The 16,770-nt window shown below is 44.7% G+C and overlaps 1 protein-coding gene across 20 annotated transcripts in view; it reads right to left on the bottom strand.

Annotated features, from left to right (window-relative positions):
• Positions 1 to 264: 264 nt before the first annotated feature.
• The window catches only part of edaradd (EDAR-associated death domain), a 55,029-nt gene continuing 38,523 nt past the window's right edge, over positions 265 to 16,770 (bottom strand). For 3 of the 20 annotated variants that reach the window (XM_085980125.1, XM_085980132.1, XM_085980127.1), the window contains 7 exons: positions 14,870 to 14,925; positions 13,927 to 14,019; positions 12,422 to 12,470; positions 7,674 to 7,753; positions 6,331 to 6,372; positions 5,649 to 5,697; positions 265 to 693 (listed from right to left, as the gene is read on the bottom strand). In XM_085980125.1, coding sequence (XP_085836251.1) covers positions 302 to 693; positions 5,649 to 5,697; positions 6,331 to 6,372; positions 7,674 to 7,753; positions 12,422 to 12,470; positions 13,927 to 14,019; positions 14,870 to 14,925 — 761 coding nt within the window. In that variant the 3' untranslated portion in view covers positions 265 to 301. The remainder of the gene's footprint in view (positions 694 to 5,648; positions 5,698 to 6,330; positions 6,373 to 7,673; positions 7,754 to 12,421; positions 12,471 to 13,926; positions 14,020 to 14,869; positions 14,926 to 16,770) is intronic. The other 17 variants (XM_085980140.1, XM_085980120.1, XM_085980172.1 and 14 more) reach the window with 11 other exon arrangements.

Raw genomic sequence — 16,770 nt, forward strand, 5'->3', positions numbered from 1 at the left:
GCTGCATGTACAATGAAGGACAAGGAAACCGTCTGAGCCACAGAGAGACAGACACACACACAATTCTTTCACTCTTTCTGGTGCTCGCTCGATTCTTTCCATCACTCCATAAATACATTTCCTCCAAAATGTTAGCGTGGAGCAGTAAAATGTGTCAAAACTTCAGAGCTTTCAGGAACTCTCTCCACCTACGGCACGCATTTGACACTAGTTGACAGAAAAAAAACTGCTGTCCACAGTAAGTGAAATGATTACAGCTGGAAATTTTGCTATGAATTCTAAATCTCTTTTAAGCTTTATTTTATTTTGTATGCCACTGTTTAGGCCACTCTTTCTCCACCCACGTCTCCAGCACTTTCAGTACATCCACCCTCTTGTAAAACTTGCACAGGTCAATCAGTTGTGCTACAGTTCGTTCACTGTTCTTCAGCAAGAACTCTAAGGTGGGACTTTGCGGTTTCTGCTCCAAAAAGCACAGTTCATCATAGGTCATGCCCCATTTGCTGGCAAAGTTCCTCCAGTTTTTGATGGTTGGGTGGTATGGATCCAGCTTTAACCTCAGTGTGTACAGCAAATCCTCATCATTCATCAAGTCACCGATAAAAGGAGGAGGAGAGATGCACGTTGAAGATAACGATGAATTTTTGCATGTAGTTTCTGAACAATCTGTGCATGGTTTACTGTCTTTCATATCTGCAAACAAGAAGTGGGGATTAGCTTTAGGAAGTAGCTTGTCATTTACCTTTTCCTGAAGTTTGATCCTATCTTTTTCTGTCTTTACATTACTGCATTCAAGTTAATAGCAGCCCCAACGCCAGCAGCAGCCCTGTAAAGTAAATACTCTGGAAGCACTCAGACCCATCGAAATAAATGTTTTCCACCAGCACCTCTAGGTTTATATTGATCACTAGAGGCACTACAGAACAAAACAAAAATCAGCGCATTTCTGCTCCTGATCACCATCTGGTGACTCCTGCTGGAAAGTGCGCACATGTAGTCATCAGGGATTGGCTGTAATGCGCCTCAAATGTGAATAACTAACAGGAACTCGCTGTCTAGGTCCGCATGTGAAGAATAGTCACTTGGGGCAGCCGCCTAACCCATGGGGATGGGGCGGGAGGGAGGTATTTTGCAGCTTGCCATAGCATCAGCGAGTCCACAGCGTTCTGGTGCAGTGTTTCTAAAACACCCTGGTGCCTTCTGCTGGTTTTAGTAAAACAATCAAACAAACACCCCGAGTGATTGCATTCAAGCAATCGGCCTTTCAATGCAGAAATTTCTCCTCACCCCTTCCACAGCCATAGCAATGTTATACACCAGGGTCTCACGGGAATCCATACTGTGCAATGACGACAAGGATGTAAATGAGGGAAATACGTCGTATGATGTATTTTTAAAAAATGATTTGTTTATGGGGATGATCGCGTCGCTGGCAAGGCCAGCATTTACTGCCCATCCCTAATTGCCCGAGAAGGTGGTGGTGAGCCGCCTTCTTGAACCGCTGCAGTCCGTGTGGTGAAGGTACTCCCACAGTGCTGTTAGGGAGGGAGTTCCAGGATTTTGACCCCGCAACGATGAAGGATCAGCGATATACTTCTAAGTCAGGATGGTGTGTGACTTGGAGGGGAACTTGGAGGTGGTGGTGTTCCCATGTGCCTGCTGCCCTTGTCCTTCTAGGTGGAAGAGGTCGCGGGTTTGGGAGGTGCTGCCGAAGAAGTCTTGGCGAGTTGCTGCAGTGCATCTTGTAGATGGTACACACTGCAGCCACGGTACGCCGGTGGTGGAGGGGGTGAATGTTTAAGGTGGTCAATGGGGTGCCAATCAAGCGGGCTGCTTTGTCGAACTTATTGAGTGTTGTTGGAGCTACACCCATCCAGGCAAGTGGAGAGTATTCCATCACACTCCTTACTTGTGCCTTGTAGATGGTGGAAAGGCTTTGGGGAGTCAGGTGGTGAGACACTCGCCACAGAATACCCAGCCTCTGACCTGCTCTTGTTGCCACAGTATTTATGTGGCTGTCCAGTTAAATTTCTGGTCAATGATGACCCCCCAGGATGTTGATGGTGGGGGATTCGGCGATGGTAATGCTGTTGAATGTCAAGGGGCGGTGGTTAGACTCTCGCTTGTTGGAGATAGTCATTGCTTCTAAGTCAGGATGGTGTGTGACTTGGAGGGGAACTTGGAGGTGGTGGTGTTCCCATGCGCCTGCTGCCCTTGTCCTTCTAGGTGGAAGAGGTCGCGGGTTTGGGAGGTGCTGCCGAAGAAACCTTGGTGAGTTGCTGCAGTGCATCTTGTAGAGGGTACACACTGCAGCCACGGTACGCCTCATTTACACCCACTCATTCATGGGCAATCATTTTATAGGCCTGCTCCCGAAAGTGCCCGAATTTGCAACAGGGCTGTAAAACGGCCCTGCCGGATCTGGATTTTGCCCTAAATTCCACCTCCCTTCCCCCCGCCATAAACCTACTCTCCCCAGCCTGCTGAATTTCAGGCCAATAGCTCCAGGTGTGCCAAACGTCCTCCTTCTGTGCTGTAATTTCTATGACTCTAAAAATGTTTCAACGATATTCAAAATTGTTTTTCAGATTACAGGAAACTTTCGTTTAAACGGAGGTTAAATATCCGGAATGCTCTATCCACCGGCAAAATTCAGGAGTCGGTTCAGATAACTTTTTTTACTTTTCGTTGCTTTTTTTCTCCATTTGTGGCTGTGCAAGCATGTAGCTGAAGCTGTTGCTTAGCTACAGAGACGCTTGCAAGCTGCGCTGACTGTTATGAAGCTGTTAAGCAACAGGGTTTGTTGCTTCAGACGGAGCTCTGAGCTCCGTATGTTTTAACATTAGCGCTCGTTTCTTCGGCAGTGTTGATCAACCGGCACCAGCTCGGTCCCGTCAGTGCCGGATACCAGAAAGTTTCCTGTATATTCTTTGTAGAAACGCACCAAAAAACCCTGAATTTTTCTTAAAACACTGACATCAAAAATTATAATTAGGCAATCACCACTCCACTCAATTTAGAGTGGACAATGTGCTATTTCTGCTGAGGACACAGCTAGCAGCTGTGGAGAAAAGCAAGCAAGGAAGAAGAACAATGTAATTACATTGAAATTAAAATAAATAAAATTCGGCCATCTCGATTATCAGCCACCTTTTAGTGACTGGTTTAGACAAGTGGTTTACAGGTCTCTTGGTCTGTGAACGCGTGTAGAGGAATGGACAGGGAGGTGGAGGAATGTTTCAGAAAATCTCATCAGTGGCAACAATAGCAACCAAAATAATCTGTCGAGTATAGGATCGGTTTTCCTGCCCTCCCCCCCACCCCAAAGTGTGTCACGCGTGCTCAGGCCCAGGAGCAACGATATTTACTGTCCTTGACTATTACCATGGCTGGAGGCACCCCTGGTGCAGCCTGCCTCCCTAGCACGGCCTAGTGGTAGTGGTAGAGGGAGGAAGTTACAGCACAGCTGCACGCCTCGGAGAAATTGATGGGATTGAGGGCCGATAAATCCCCAGGGCCTGATAATCTACATCCTAGGGTACTTAAGGAAGTGGCCCTAGAAATAGTAGATGCATTGCTGGTCATCTTCCAAAATTCGATAGACTCTGGAACAGTACCCATGGATTGGCGGGTAGCTAATGTTACCCCACTGTTCAAAAAGGGTGGTAGAGAGAAAACGGGGAATTACAGACATTGGCAGTGGGGAAAATGCTAGAGTCCATTATAAAGGATGTAATAGCAGAGCACTTGGAAAAAAGTGACCGGATCGGACAAAGTCAACATGGCTTTACAAAAGGTAAATCGTGCTTGACTAATCTACTGGAATTTTTTGAGGATGATACTGGTAAAATAGATAAGGAAGAACCAGTGGATGTGGTGTATTTGGATTTTCAAAAGGCTTTCGATAAGGTCCCACATAAGAGATTAGCGTGTAAAATTAAGGCACATGGGATTGGGGGCAAGGTATTGACTTGGATAGAGAACTGGTTGGCAGACAGAAAGCAAAGAGTTGGAATAAACGGCTCTTTTTCCAAGTGGCAGGCAGTGACTAGTGGGGTACCGCAGGGATCGGTCCTTGGACCCCAGCTATTCACAATATATATTAATGATCTGGACGAGGGAATTAGATGTAATATCTCCAAGTTTGCAGATGACACAAAGCTGGGTGGGTCTGTGTGCTGTGAGGAGGATGCCGAGAAACTCCAGTATGATTTGGACAGGTTGGGTGATTGGGCAAAAGCATGGCAGATGCAATATAACATGGATAAATGCGAGGTTATCCACTTTGGTGTCAAAAACAGGAAGGCAGATTATTATCTAAATGGCAATAGATTGGGAGAAGGGGAAGTGCAACGAGACCAGTCGCTGAAGGTAAGCATGCAGGTGCAGCAGGCGGTTAAGAAGGCAAATGGTATGTTGGCCTTCGTAGCGAGAGGGTTTGAGTACAGGAACAAGGATGTCTTTCTGCAGTTGTACAGGGCCTTGGTGAGGCCACATCTTGAGTATTGTGCGCAGTTTTGGTCGCCTTATCTGAGGAAGGATGTTCTTGCCATGGAGGGAGTGCAGCGAAGATTCACCAGGCTGATACCTGGGATGGCAGGAATGACGTATGAGGAGAGATTGGGTCGATTGGGCTTGTACTCACTGGAGTTTAGAAGAATGAGAGGGGATCTCATCGAAACTTATAAAATTCTAACAGGACTAGACAGACTAGATGCTGGAAGGATGTTCCCGAAGGTCGGGGAGTCCAGAACCAGGGGTCACAGTCTAAGGATAAGGGGTAAGCCATTTAGGACAGAGATGAGGAGGAATTTCTTCACCTAGAGAGTGGTGAACCTGTGGAATTCTCTGCCAAGGAAGGCAGTAGAGGCCAATTCATTAAATATATTCAAGAAGGAGTTGGATATATTTCTTAAGGCTAAAGGGATATGGAGAGAAGGCAGGAACAGGGTACTGAATTTGAATGATCAGCCATGATCTCACTGAGTGGCGGAGCAGGCTCGAGGGGCCGAATGGCCTACTCCTGCTCCTATCTTCTATGTTTCTATGTTCCTAGCCTCAGGGCCTTCTGGGGAACAGCAGGTCCCAAGGCCCGTAGATCTGGATTTAGTGAAGAGATATTTAAAAACCTACCTAGAAGCCTCCCTTTGTAACATTGCTGGGCTCTATTAGATCCTCTGGTCTGAGGGGGATCCCAGTGCAGGTCCAATGCCAGCATTTCGGGGTGTCCCTGCATCTGGGCACCTCACAGCTGCAAGTCCGAGACAGTGGGGCGGTGGATTTGTGATGCCCCCTCTCAACTGTTCTTCATGCCATCGCTGGGTCTGCACAATCCAGCTCCACCCCAGGGAAACCCCAGAAATCACGAAGCAACATAAATGGGGCGGAGACTTTGCATATGGCTCTGTCACATTTCTCTTGACCTTTGGATCCAGGGAATGGTTAGGAAAATCGGCACCCTGAATTACTGCAAGAGATCTACAAACTGAATACCCAAAATAAAAGATTAAGAAAATGAAACTACAGCTTAAATACCAATCAATGGTTTCTGGTTTGTCAAGTTACATTTGATAAGGCTGACCTTTATTTCAACCCAAATAACAATGGCTTTTGTAGTTATGATAAGTAATAGAAATGGCTCATTTTACCTTCTGATAAACATTCTCCTTCAGTGTGCTGACTGTCATTCTCTTCAGGCTGCATGACAATTACAGCACATTTCAGTGAGGTTAGCATTACAGTAAGAACATACAACTTTGGCTTGAAGTTTAGGGAAGAATACTTTTGAACAAAAATACAAAGCTGGGAGTTTTTACAGAAGTCTTATTTTCAACAAGCTTGCAACAAGATCAGAGCAACTGCATTTTTCTGACGAAGGATGCATAGCATTCAAGTCATTGCAAACAAACTTGAGTTGCAACTATCACCAGTGATTAAAATCACATCTTAAAAATGCAAGGGACCCCTCCCCATTAGGTTGCTGGACTACTAGGGGAGACCTTCAAGGCAGCGCAGGTAAATAAAATGCATACAAGCAATTGCAGTTTAATGCAATAATCCCTTATGACTTGCTCTTTATGCCTACTTCAACCTATTTCACAAGTGGTCTGCATTGAAATGGAGGAATTTCATGCATCTTCACCTTAGCCACAAGAAGTTATGACCTTTCCTTTGTTGCCTTCCAAACATTTCCCTGTGCTAACAACTGATCTTATGTTATATGTCACAAGACAGAATTTTTGATTTACTTTCACGTTGCAAATACTGTTCATAAAATAAATATGCTCTAAAATGTACATCTGTCATGATTCTATGAATTTTTCTCTTTACCTGGTTGTGCTGTAGATGGTCCTGACATGTGTGGGTGGAAAACTAAAGGAAAATTTGAAATAATAAAATCATAGAATGATACAGGACAGAAATAGACTACTTGCGCCAGTGCCTTTCTCCACGTGAGCCACCTAGTTTAATCCCGCTTTCCTGCTCGCTCCCCATACTCGTTACTATTCATCTTTTTCAAGCAACTGTCTAACAAAAGAATTCATGGACTCTGCTTCAACAATAGTTTGTGGCAGAGAATTCCACATTCTAACTGCCCTCTGTATCAAGATACTTTTTCTAGCCTCCCGTCTAATTCTTTTTGTTATTATCTTAAATCTGTGCTCTCTTGTTACTGTCTCACCAACCAGTAACCAGACTACAATTCTATTTATGTTTTCAAAACCATTCATAATCCTGAAGACCTCCATCAGGTCATCCCTTAGCTCTAGTGAAAAAGTCTCTCTTCATAACTGTAACCCCTCACCCCTTGGCAACATCCTGCTGAATACAGACTGCACCTTTTATTTTCATTACTTTTATATCCTTCCTGATCTGTTGGTGTCATGCTTGGCCAGATGCACTCGTAATGCCCTAAATGCTTGAGAGTATTTTGTGCAATATCTGAAGCTCAGCTTGGCCCCAGGCCTGTAGTGGATGTTCTCCACTGGAAATAGATGGGAAATATGCCAAAAAGCTGTTTTTGAATAGGCGGCAGCTGGTAATGAAGAATTTTGAACATGCAGAAAAAGAATCAGAGAAAAGAAAATCTGAGAAACTGACAGGAAGACCTAGTTGGGGCAGCTGCCTTTTGGGTGTGATTGTCATGTACATCACAACAGCAGGAAGGCCTCGTGGCCAATGCTTCAACTTCAGGCTGTCACAAATTGCAAATCGCCTCAAGCAGGACATTTCCTTTTTTAAATCCTATTAAAGATCAGATTCCATTTCCTTACTTAATTATTCCTCAGCCAAGAGAGAGGACAGGATTCCCAAATCCCACTCAATCCAGAAATTAGGAGACGCACAAAAGCAGCTCAAGGTGTTTGTCACAGCACACTGCAGTGCTAAAGAACCTCTCTGGTGTGCTGAATAAGCTATTTTAAAATTCTCATCACAAAGCTGACATTGCCATCTTGCTGTCGATATTATTTTGAAGCCGCCCCATTCTTAATACCTCACGTTAGAGGTGGTCTAGTCATGAGACCCCAGGGGAGATTGTGGGAAGAGGGAGAGAAATTAAAAAATCTTTTCAACATGCTTGCTAAACTGAGGGCAGAATACTTTGAAACTTAATCTCTGTAAAAGCTCATAACCAAGGAAGGGAATAAAAGTAGAGATAAACTTGTCCCTACCCGTCTTGTCGTTTGAGGCTTTGCAGTTAAATGTTCCAGGTTAAGAGTTGCTGTATCCTGTACTGGGAGATCTGAAGCACCTGTCAGCAATATTAATTGAGTTTTAATAGGTACTGATAGATGACAGTGCTCAATAACTGAAAGAACTTCAGCATAAAGCACCGCCCACTTCAGTTATACAATACAGGGAATGAACAATTCCTCAGAAGTGATAATGCTCTCCAGATAAAATACAGAAGCACCAAAATTACACCACAAAGCGATAAATGATGTTTGTGATCGCATTTTTGCATTGGGTCAATGCAGGCAGTATAGTGACACAGCACTTTTCAGGCTCTAATGCATTGGACTATAGTGTGGCAGCTTGCAGGTTAATGTATGCAGTTCTGCACAATGAGAGATCCTGATCCCAGCAGTACCATCATCGAGAGAGGATGAATGAGGTCAAGTATCTCCTCATAAGTAGGAAGTGAAATCAGAAGGCCAGCATTCTTCGACAGCTCTCGCATGTCGTCTCTCGTCCAGTGGCTCTATGTTAGTGTTAGTGGATGTCTGGGAGAAAATCTACAGCCAGTCTTCTCAACTCGGGAAGGTGCACGGCTGGATGAAGGGGTGGGGGGTGGGAGATCTAAATGAAAGCAACAGGGCAGAAAATTTAAAAAGCTCATCAAGATGTGAACTAGCCAAGGAATAGAATATTTCTACTTTTTGTACCCAGCTTCAGCATCAAGTACTCCCAGGTCAGCTCCTGCAAGGGCTAAACAATCCCAGCAATGTGCCTCTACCCTGTTAGAGGAGCACCCACCAACAATGCCAGCATGACATTTCTATTTCTTACATTAGCCACCATTGTGGTCTCTCTTTCTAAGTAAGATTGCCACTCGAGAAGCTCAACACCATCCAGGACAGACCAGCCCATCCATCACCTCAAACATCTACTTCCTCCACCACCGGCGCACTGTGGGTTCAGCGTGTACTACCTATAGGTTGCACTGCAGCAACTTGTCAAGGCTTCTTTAACAGCACCTCCCAAACCCACGAGCACCACCACCAAGAAGGACAAGGATAGCAAGTGCATGGGAACACCATCACCTCCAGGTTCCCTTCCAAGTTGCACGCCATCCAAGCTTGGACATGTATCACCGTTCCTTCATCGTTGCTGGTCCAAAATCCTGGAACTCAATACTTTTAAAATTTGTTTGTGGGATGTGGGCATCACTGGCAAGGCCAGCATTTATTGCCCATCCCTAGTTGCCCTTGAGAAGGTGGTGGTGAGCCGGCTTCTTGAACCGCTGCAGTCCGTGTGGTGAAGGTACTCCCACAGTGCTGTTAGGGAGGGAGTTCCAGGATTTTGACCCCGCAACGATGAAGGATCAGCGATATACTTCTAAGTCAGGATGGTGTGTGACTTGGAGGGGAACTTGGAGGTGGTGGTGTTCCCATGTGCCTGCTGCCCTTGTCCTTCTAGGTGGAAGAGGTCGCGGGTTTGGGAGGTGCTGCCGAAGAAGTCTTGGCGAGTTGCTGCAGTGCATCTTGTAGATGGTACACACTGCAGCCACGGTACGCCGGTGGTGGAGGGGGTGAATGTTTAAGGTGGTCAATGGGGTGCCAATCAAGCGGGCTGCTTTGTCGAACTTATTGAGTGTTGTTGGAGCTACACCCATCCAGGCAAGTGGAGAGTATTCCATCACACTCCTTACTTGTGCCTTGTAGATGGTGGAAAGGCTTTGGGGAGTCAGGTGGTGAGACACTCGCCACAGAATACCCAGCCTCTGACCTGCTCTTGTTGCCACAGTATTTATGTGGCTGTCCAGTTAAATTTCTGGTCAATGATGACCCCCCAGGATGTTGATGGTGGGGGATTCGGCGATGGTAATGCTGTTGAATGTCAAGGGGCGGTGGTTAGACTCTCGCTTGTTGGAGATAGTCATTGCCTGGTACTTCTGTGGCGCGAATGTTACCTGCCACTTATCAGCCCAAGCCTGAACGTCGTCCAGGTCTTGTTGCATGCGAGCATGGACTGCTTCATTATCTGAGGAGTTGTGAATGGCGCTGAACACTGTGCAGTCATCAGCGAACATCCCAATTTCTGACCTTATGTTGGAGGGAAGGTCATTGATGAAGCAGCTGAAGATGGCTGGGCCAAGGACACTGTCCTGAGGAACTCCTGCAGCGATGTCCTGGGGCTGTGAGGATTGATATTCAACCACCACAACAATCTTCCTTTGTGACCAGCCAGGGGAGTTTTCCCCCCTGATTCCCATTGACTTCAGTTTTACTAGGGCTCCTTGATGCCACACTCAGTCAAATGCTGCCTTGATGTCAAGGGCAGTCACTCTCACCTCACCTCTGGAATTCAGCTCCTTTGCCCATTTTTGGATCAAGGCTGTAATGAGGTCTGGAGCTGAGTGGTCTTGGCAGAGCCCAAACTGGGCATCAGTGAGCAGGTTATTGGTGAGTAAGTGCCACTTGGAAGGTGTCATTGCTATCATCACTCTCTTGATGATTTGAGAGTAGACTGATGGGGCGATAATTGGCCGGATGGGATTTGTCCTGCTTTTTGTAGACAGGACATACCTGGGCAGTTTTCCACATTGTCGGATAGATGCTAGTGTTGTCGCTGTACTGGAACGGCTTGGCTAGAGGCGCGGCTAGTTCTGGAGCATAAGTCTTCAGCACGATAGCTGGAATGTTGTCGGGGCCCATAGCCTTTGCTGTATCCAGTGCGCTCAGCCGTTTCTTGATATCACGTGGAGTATCGTGGGAGTACCTTCACCACATGGACTGCAGCAGTTCAAGAAGGCTCACCACCATCTTCTCAAAGGCAATTCGGGATGGGCAATAAATGCTGGCTTTGCTAGTGACACCCACATCTCGAGAATGAACGAAAGAGCCATACCTATTGAAAACTGTGTTGAAACTGCCACAGACACATTTCACATTGGTCCCTTACAGCTAACAAAGTGCATAAACATTCATGCCATTATCCTGGTCTGGATTTCCAATCCAGGTCTCAGAGGTAAAAGGGTAGTTGCCACTAGAACCCGAATAATAAACTAACCTGTCCTGGGCCCTGTGCTAGAACAAATGCCAGCCGTGGCTAAAGTGGTAGCATTCTCACCTCCAAGTCAGAAGGTTGTCGATTCAAGTCCCACTCCAGAGATTTGAGCACAAAAATCTAGGCTGACACTTCACTTGGATGAGACATTAAACGGAGGCCCTGTCTGCTCCCTTACATACGCTGGGTATAAAAGAACCCATGGCATGATTTCGAAGAAGAGCAGGGGAGTTATCCCCGGTGTCCTGGCAATGTTTATCCCTCAATCAACATAACTAAAACAGATTATCTGGCTATTAGCACATTGCTGTTTGTGGGAGCTTACTGTGTGCAAATTAGCTGCTGTTTTTCCTACATTACAACAGTTATTACACGTCAAAAGTATTTAATTGGCTGTAAAGCGCTTTGGGACGTCCCGAGGTCGTAAAAGGTGCTATATAGCCTTTCTTTCAAATGAGTCCTCTAGAACTTCTTTAGGGTCATAGAGTCATAGAGTTATACAGCACAGAAAGAGGCCCTTTGGCCCATCGTGTCCGCACCAGCCATCAAGCCCTGTCTATTCTAATCCCATTTTCCAGCACTTGGTCTGTAGCCTTGTATGCTATGGTGTTTCAAGTGCTCATCTAAATGCTTCTTGAATGTTGTGAGGGTTCCTGCCTCTACCAGCCTTTCAGGCAGTGAGTTCCAGATTCCAACCACCCTCTGGGTGAAAAAGTTTTTCCTCAAATCCCCTCTAAACCTCCTGCCCCTTACCTTGAAACTATGCCCCCTGGTTATTGACCCCTCTACTAAGGGGAAAAGTTCCTTTCTATCTACCCTATCTATGCCCCTCATAATTTTGTACACCTCGATCAGGTCCCCCTCAGCCTTTAACTTTAGTTACGCTCAAGATATAACTTTTACCTCCAAAACCAAGGTTTATTTAACAAAACAAAGCACAACAATGCATACACGTCCGAGTCTGTGGGGCAAGTGTCCAGGCTGGCTCTCCTTTTTAAAAAATGAAATTAAAAATCACATTAAATTCTATTGATGCTCTAGCATGCTGTACATTTGGATTCTGCCTGCAGTTCCTCATCTCTGCCCCACGTTACCAGGGAGAAGCAGGGAATGGAGGTTGCATATCTACTCACAGGAAAGGAGGGAGAAAACTTTAGAAGAAGTCACTCTGGGCCATTCTTGTACTTTTATTAGCAGTTGGCCCAAGGATGCATCATGAAAGAAGCTCAATCCATCAACTGCGCCACAATATTAGAAAGCCTGGAAACATTGGAGTTGAAATCTGTGCACTATTACTAATAAGCTCATTACTGCATTCGTATGAAATTCCTTTGCCCCCTACCTTAACAATGGCACTGACCCATTTATTTTAAATATGAGATTGCCAAATTATTTACAAATAGGTTAATGCCTTTATTAAAACAGTAGTTAACGGAATTTCATACAAACACATTAATGCGTGTAAATGTGCTTAATCTGCTTCGTCCTGGGTACCCAATTTTCTACTGGCATCAAGTTCAACATGGCTGCTGATGCAAAGTAACGGTATTACACATGTTGGCCATCATACAAAAAATGGCAGCTTTCATTCCAAGTAAAAACTCAATGAATGGTGCGTTGCAGTTGTCTCAATTTTAAGTTAAGTGAAAATTCTGTCCAGTATGTGTTCTGGGGTCAAAAAGATCGATACCTTTAGTGGAAACACTGTGATCTGTAGCTTGAATAGGGTATTTTTCAATCTGTGGAAGTAGAAAGATAAAAGCATTAATTCACACATATACAGTCTATTGTTAATAATAATGAAAGTCCTATGCACAAAAATCTGGGAGGAAAAAGAAACACTTGGGACTATCAGATTTTGTATGCAGCAGAAGCAACTAAAATTATGTACCGGTGGTTAAGGGTGCCACCGTAAAAATGGTGGCTGTACTCTTGCCATCACTCTGGATTTAACAGTGTTGAAGTGGCAAGGCCTGTGATACAGAGCAAAATTCCCTACACTGAGGACAGTGGTGGCAATGGAAATGAAACAAAATGTGAATTTTCTCAATCTCATCTCCTCCCCAGCAGCAGTGTGATAAATCATTAGTCTGCTGCTAACAGATGTTGTTTTTATTTTGAGGGAGAAGAAATGTGATTTAAAGGGAACTGAATTCTGCCTATATGCAATTTGCCCACGTGCATTTACAAGATTATATTCTGTATTGAGAAAAAAGGTGGCAGCCATAGGTTTTAGCATTTCAATTTCAAAAGTATTCACCTCTTGCACTGCCCATATTCTTAAAACTACAAACCTCTACTGCAACATGAGCTTGGTACAGTGATCCAAACAACAAGTCTGCAGCATAGCCTTTGGAGGAAGCTGTTCTAAGAATATAGCTAGGCTGGAAACTGCCTAAATATGGGGAGTAAGGAGTACTGATCTTAAATCTTTTGTGTAGTAATGAAGAACTTGCATTTATAGAGGGCTGGATTTTGATTCTGGAGGCGTGTAGGAGGCAAGACTACAACTTTCGGGGTTGTAGTCCCGCCTCCATTGAGTTGTGGCCAACCCACACGATTTTCACTTGATTAACCTTGTTGAACCCGCTGGCGGGCTCAGCAGGCCAATTAAGGGCCACCCGACAACAGGTGACGTCACAGATTTGACATTTTATCTGTCAAGAGCTTTTGACAGATGAAATATCAGCGTTTGACAGCTGTTTGAAGCTGTCAAACACTGACAATCTGTACACTAAGTTAATTCCTTCCTCTCAGGCTGATTTAGAGATCTCTCCAGAACAGAAAGCTGAATGCTGCAACTTCTGACAGCTCGCGGCCATTCTGCTTTCTGTGCCGGTGAGATGAGGGACTCCCGACACCTGAAGGAAGGTGTGGTGTATGTAACCTGTTCCACCTTAAGAGAACTACCTTAAGAGATGTACTACTTTCTCTTGGCTGCTGTATACTGTAATACCGGTGGTGACCACACCGGTATATAAACGTTGTGTAGTGATTTGCTGGGCAGTTCAGCCCTGACCTCCGAATAGTAAAGACCTGTTAAAGTTATTCTTGTTGTCTGTGTCCAGTGATTTATAATAAACATAACTGGGACACACAGACTCAACAGAAGGCTGTAAAGGTAAGTAAAACTTCTTTAAACACTTTACACACACCAAACACACTTACCTCTTCACTCATGCACCCATCACTCACCTGAACTCCGAACATCTCGAACCCTCCAAGTCCTTCAGCCCGACGGCCCGTCTCGCTAACTTGGCATGGTTTGGAGCCGTTGGGAATCCCACACTTCAGTAATAAAAATAGGGATTAGGCTAAAAACTGCCCGTTAACTACCTGTTAACAGGCAGTTAATTGGCATTAATCCCCTTCCCGCCTCGGGGAGGCGGGTCCCAGCACAGGTCGGGTATCCGCCTCCTTTGAAACTGGCATGGAGGCGGATTGCGGGCGGGATGGGTTCGTGCCCCCCGATTGAGATTTTAACCCCCCACACGCCTCCAATCCCGCCTCCATGGCCAATCCCGCCTCCATGGCCCAATGAAAATCCTGCCCATAGTGTCTTTCACATCCTCAATATGTCCCAAAGCATTCCACAACCAATAGATGGAGGAGGTAAATCATGGGTGATAGTAACATGGCTATTGTTGCACAACTCCTTGGAGTCAGCTGAAGATACTTTTGGCAAGAGCTAGGCCCAGTGATACGAGGAGAAAAAGGGGAAAGTAGGAGGGATTCTAAACTTTGTTAAATAGAAAAAAAATACATATGTCTAACTGCGGTTTGTTATCACTTCATGGCTTGTAATACATCAAGTATTCAAGATGTATTTTAACAAACAGAATGTTGCACCATTGATGTTAACTAATGAGAATTTTCACTGGTGCAAAAAAGGTAGAAATATGTTGTTCACACTATTGCTTCACATTTGTAAAGGCACTTCTGAAATAAGTTATCACTGCCACAATATCCTAGATGTAAATTTTATTCATATCAAAGTTGCATGTCAGGTTTACAAAAATTAAGGAACCTGAGGATTCAACACCAGGGCAAGTAGATGAAATAAGCAGAACCATCATGGTTCGTTCATTATATTCATGCAAGCCCTTGAAAAGGTTTACAAAATGCATGTTAGCTATACCGTTTCTGAAGGAACACTAGGATCTGTATCCTCAACTGGGACTCTGGCAACTTCTTCTGTTAAAAACAAAAACACAACAGATGGTTCATCAACAAAAATGAATAATTTTCACAATTTTACATGAAAATGGGTTACCATAATTGTGAAACTTGTAATAAAATAAGCACATACAATTTATGAACACCCCTTCAATGCAATATATTGGAATTGAGCTTGAGCTGGTTATTAATCTCAGCCACACAGTCACAGGAGGTGGTGAGCGGAGCCAAGCATCTTACACACAAGTAGGGAAGGAAGAGCCAAGAGAAAGGGTCCCCTCAAACTGTCTTGCACAACTTCTACTGACCACTATTACAGTAACACTGGTGGAGGTGTGAAAGCAGGCCATCCAGCTGATCTTGGACTGGCCCATGGTGATGGAATAAATGGAAAAGGATAGAAATTACAAATAAACAAAACCGAATTTTCATGGGGAAATGGGAGGTCATCCACTTTGGATCTAAGAAAGACAAATGAGTAAAAGCAAGCGGACAGGCACAAAAAAGAATTGAAAAGGCTAATGGAATGTTGGTCTTTAACTTAAGAGGGCTGGAATACAAAGGGGTGGAAGTTATGTTACAGCTGTAGAGAAATCTGGTTAGACCCCATCTGGAGCACTGCATTCAATCTGGGCACCCACCTCAGGAAGGGTATATTGGCCTTGGAGGGGTTTCAGAGTAGATTCATCAGAATGATGTTAGGGCTAAAGGGGTTAAATTAGGAGGTCATGTTGAATAAACTAGACTTATATTCCCCTGAGTTTAGAAGATTAAGGGTTGATCAAATTGGGATGTTTAAGATGATTAATGGAGTTGATAAGGTAGATAAAGATAAACTATTTCCTCTGGTGGGTAAGTCCAGAACAAGGGGGCATAACTTAAAATTAGAGTCAGGCCATTCAGGAGTGATGTCAGGAAGCACTTCTTCACACAAAGGGTAGTGGAAATCTGGAACTCTCTCCCCCAGTAAGCTGCTGAGTCAATTGAAAATTTCAAAACTGAGATCGACAGATTTTTGTTAGGCAAGGGTTACAGAACCGAGGAGGGTAGATGGAGTTAAGATACAGATCAGCCGTGATTTAACTGAATGGCGGAACAGGCGCGAGGGGCTGAATGACTTACTTCTGCTCCCATGTTCCTTATCTAAACTCCAAATTCACAAGGCAAATTGCTTTGACCTGGGAATGGGTAAGAGAAATCAATTCCGTTTCCAATCTTCAAAGCTACGTATATCAAGCTTAAGCTCTGTGACTTGGCAAAATTCCAAGATTAATAACTTTTAAAGACAGAGGTCAGAGACTAAACTGCTTCAGAATCCCATAACCACATAGACTATATAGTCTTTCATGTTCAAGTATAGGAGCTTCTACAGTTCTAGAGTTCAGGGATATTGGATACAGATAAGGTGATGCCAATGCGGTCTAGGCATGCCTCTCTTGTGAGTTTATTCTACTGCCTCGTTCTTGCCTCTGTGCACATACATCAGAGAGCAGTTCAGGAGACAGGCTTGGGAGCACCATGCCATGAAGAAATTGCAAGTAGGGGAGTGGACCAGGGAATCTGGTAGTGAGCTGGCCCTGTGAATCAGCATTCCATTCTGCATCACAACACAAGCACACCGACATTACGTGGTGCAAGTGTGTGTGGCCCGTCATATTGGTAAAGGCAGAAAAAGGGGTGTCCAGAGCCCGTGCCTGAAATCGGCATTAGGTTCCTTTGACGAGCTATAATTTGCATCAAGTGTGCTAAAGATTTTGGCATTTGATAACCACAAAGCTATTACTCTATACATTGAAAAATGTTCTCACTCTTTCACTGCTTGACTTGACTACTGTCACCATGCTGCTGACCCATGGCTTGCTT

This window comes from Somniosus microcephalus, chromosome 3, assembly GCF_052327205.1.
Source record: "Somniosus microcephalus isolate GS21.2 chromosome 3, FLI_Smic_1.0, whole genome shotgun sequence".
Lineage (NCBI taxonomy): Eukaryota > Metazoa > Chordata > Chondrichthyes > Squaliformes > Somniosidae > Somniosus > Somniosus microcephalus.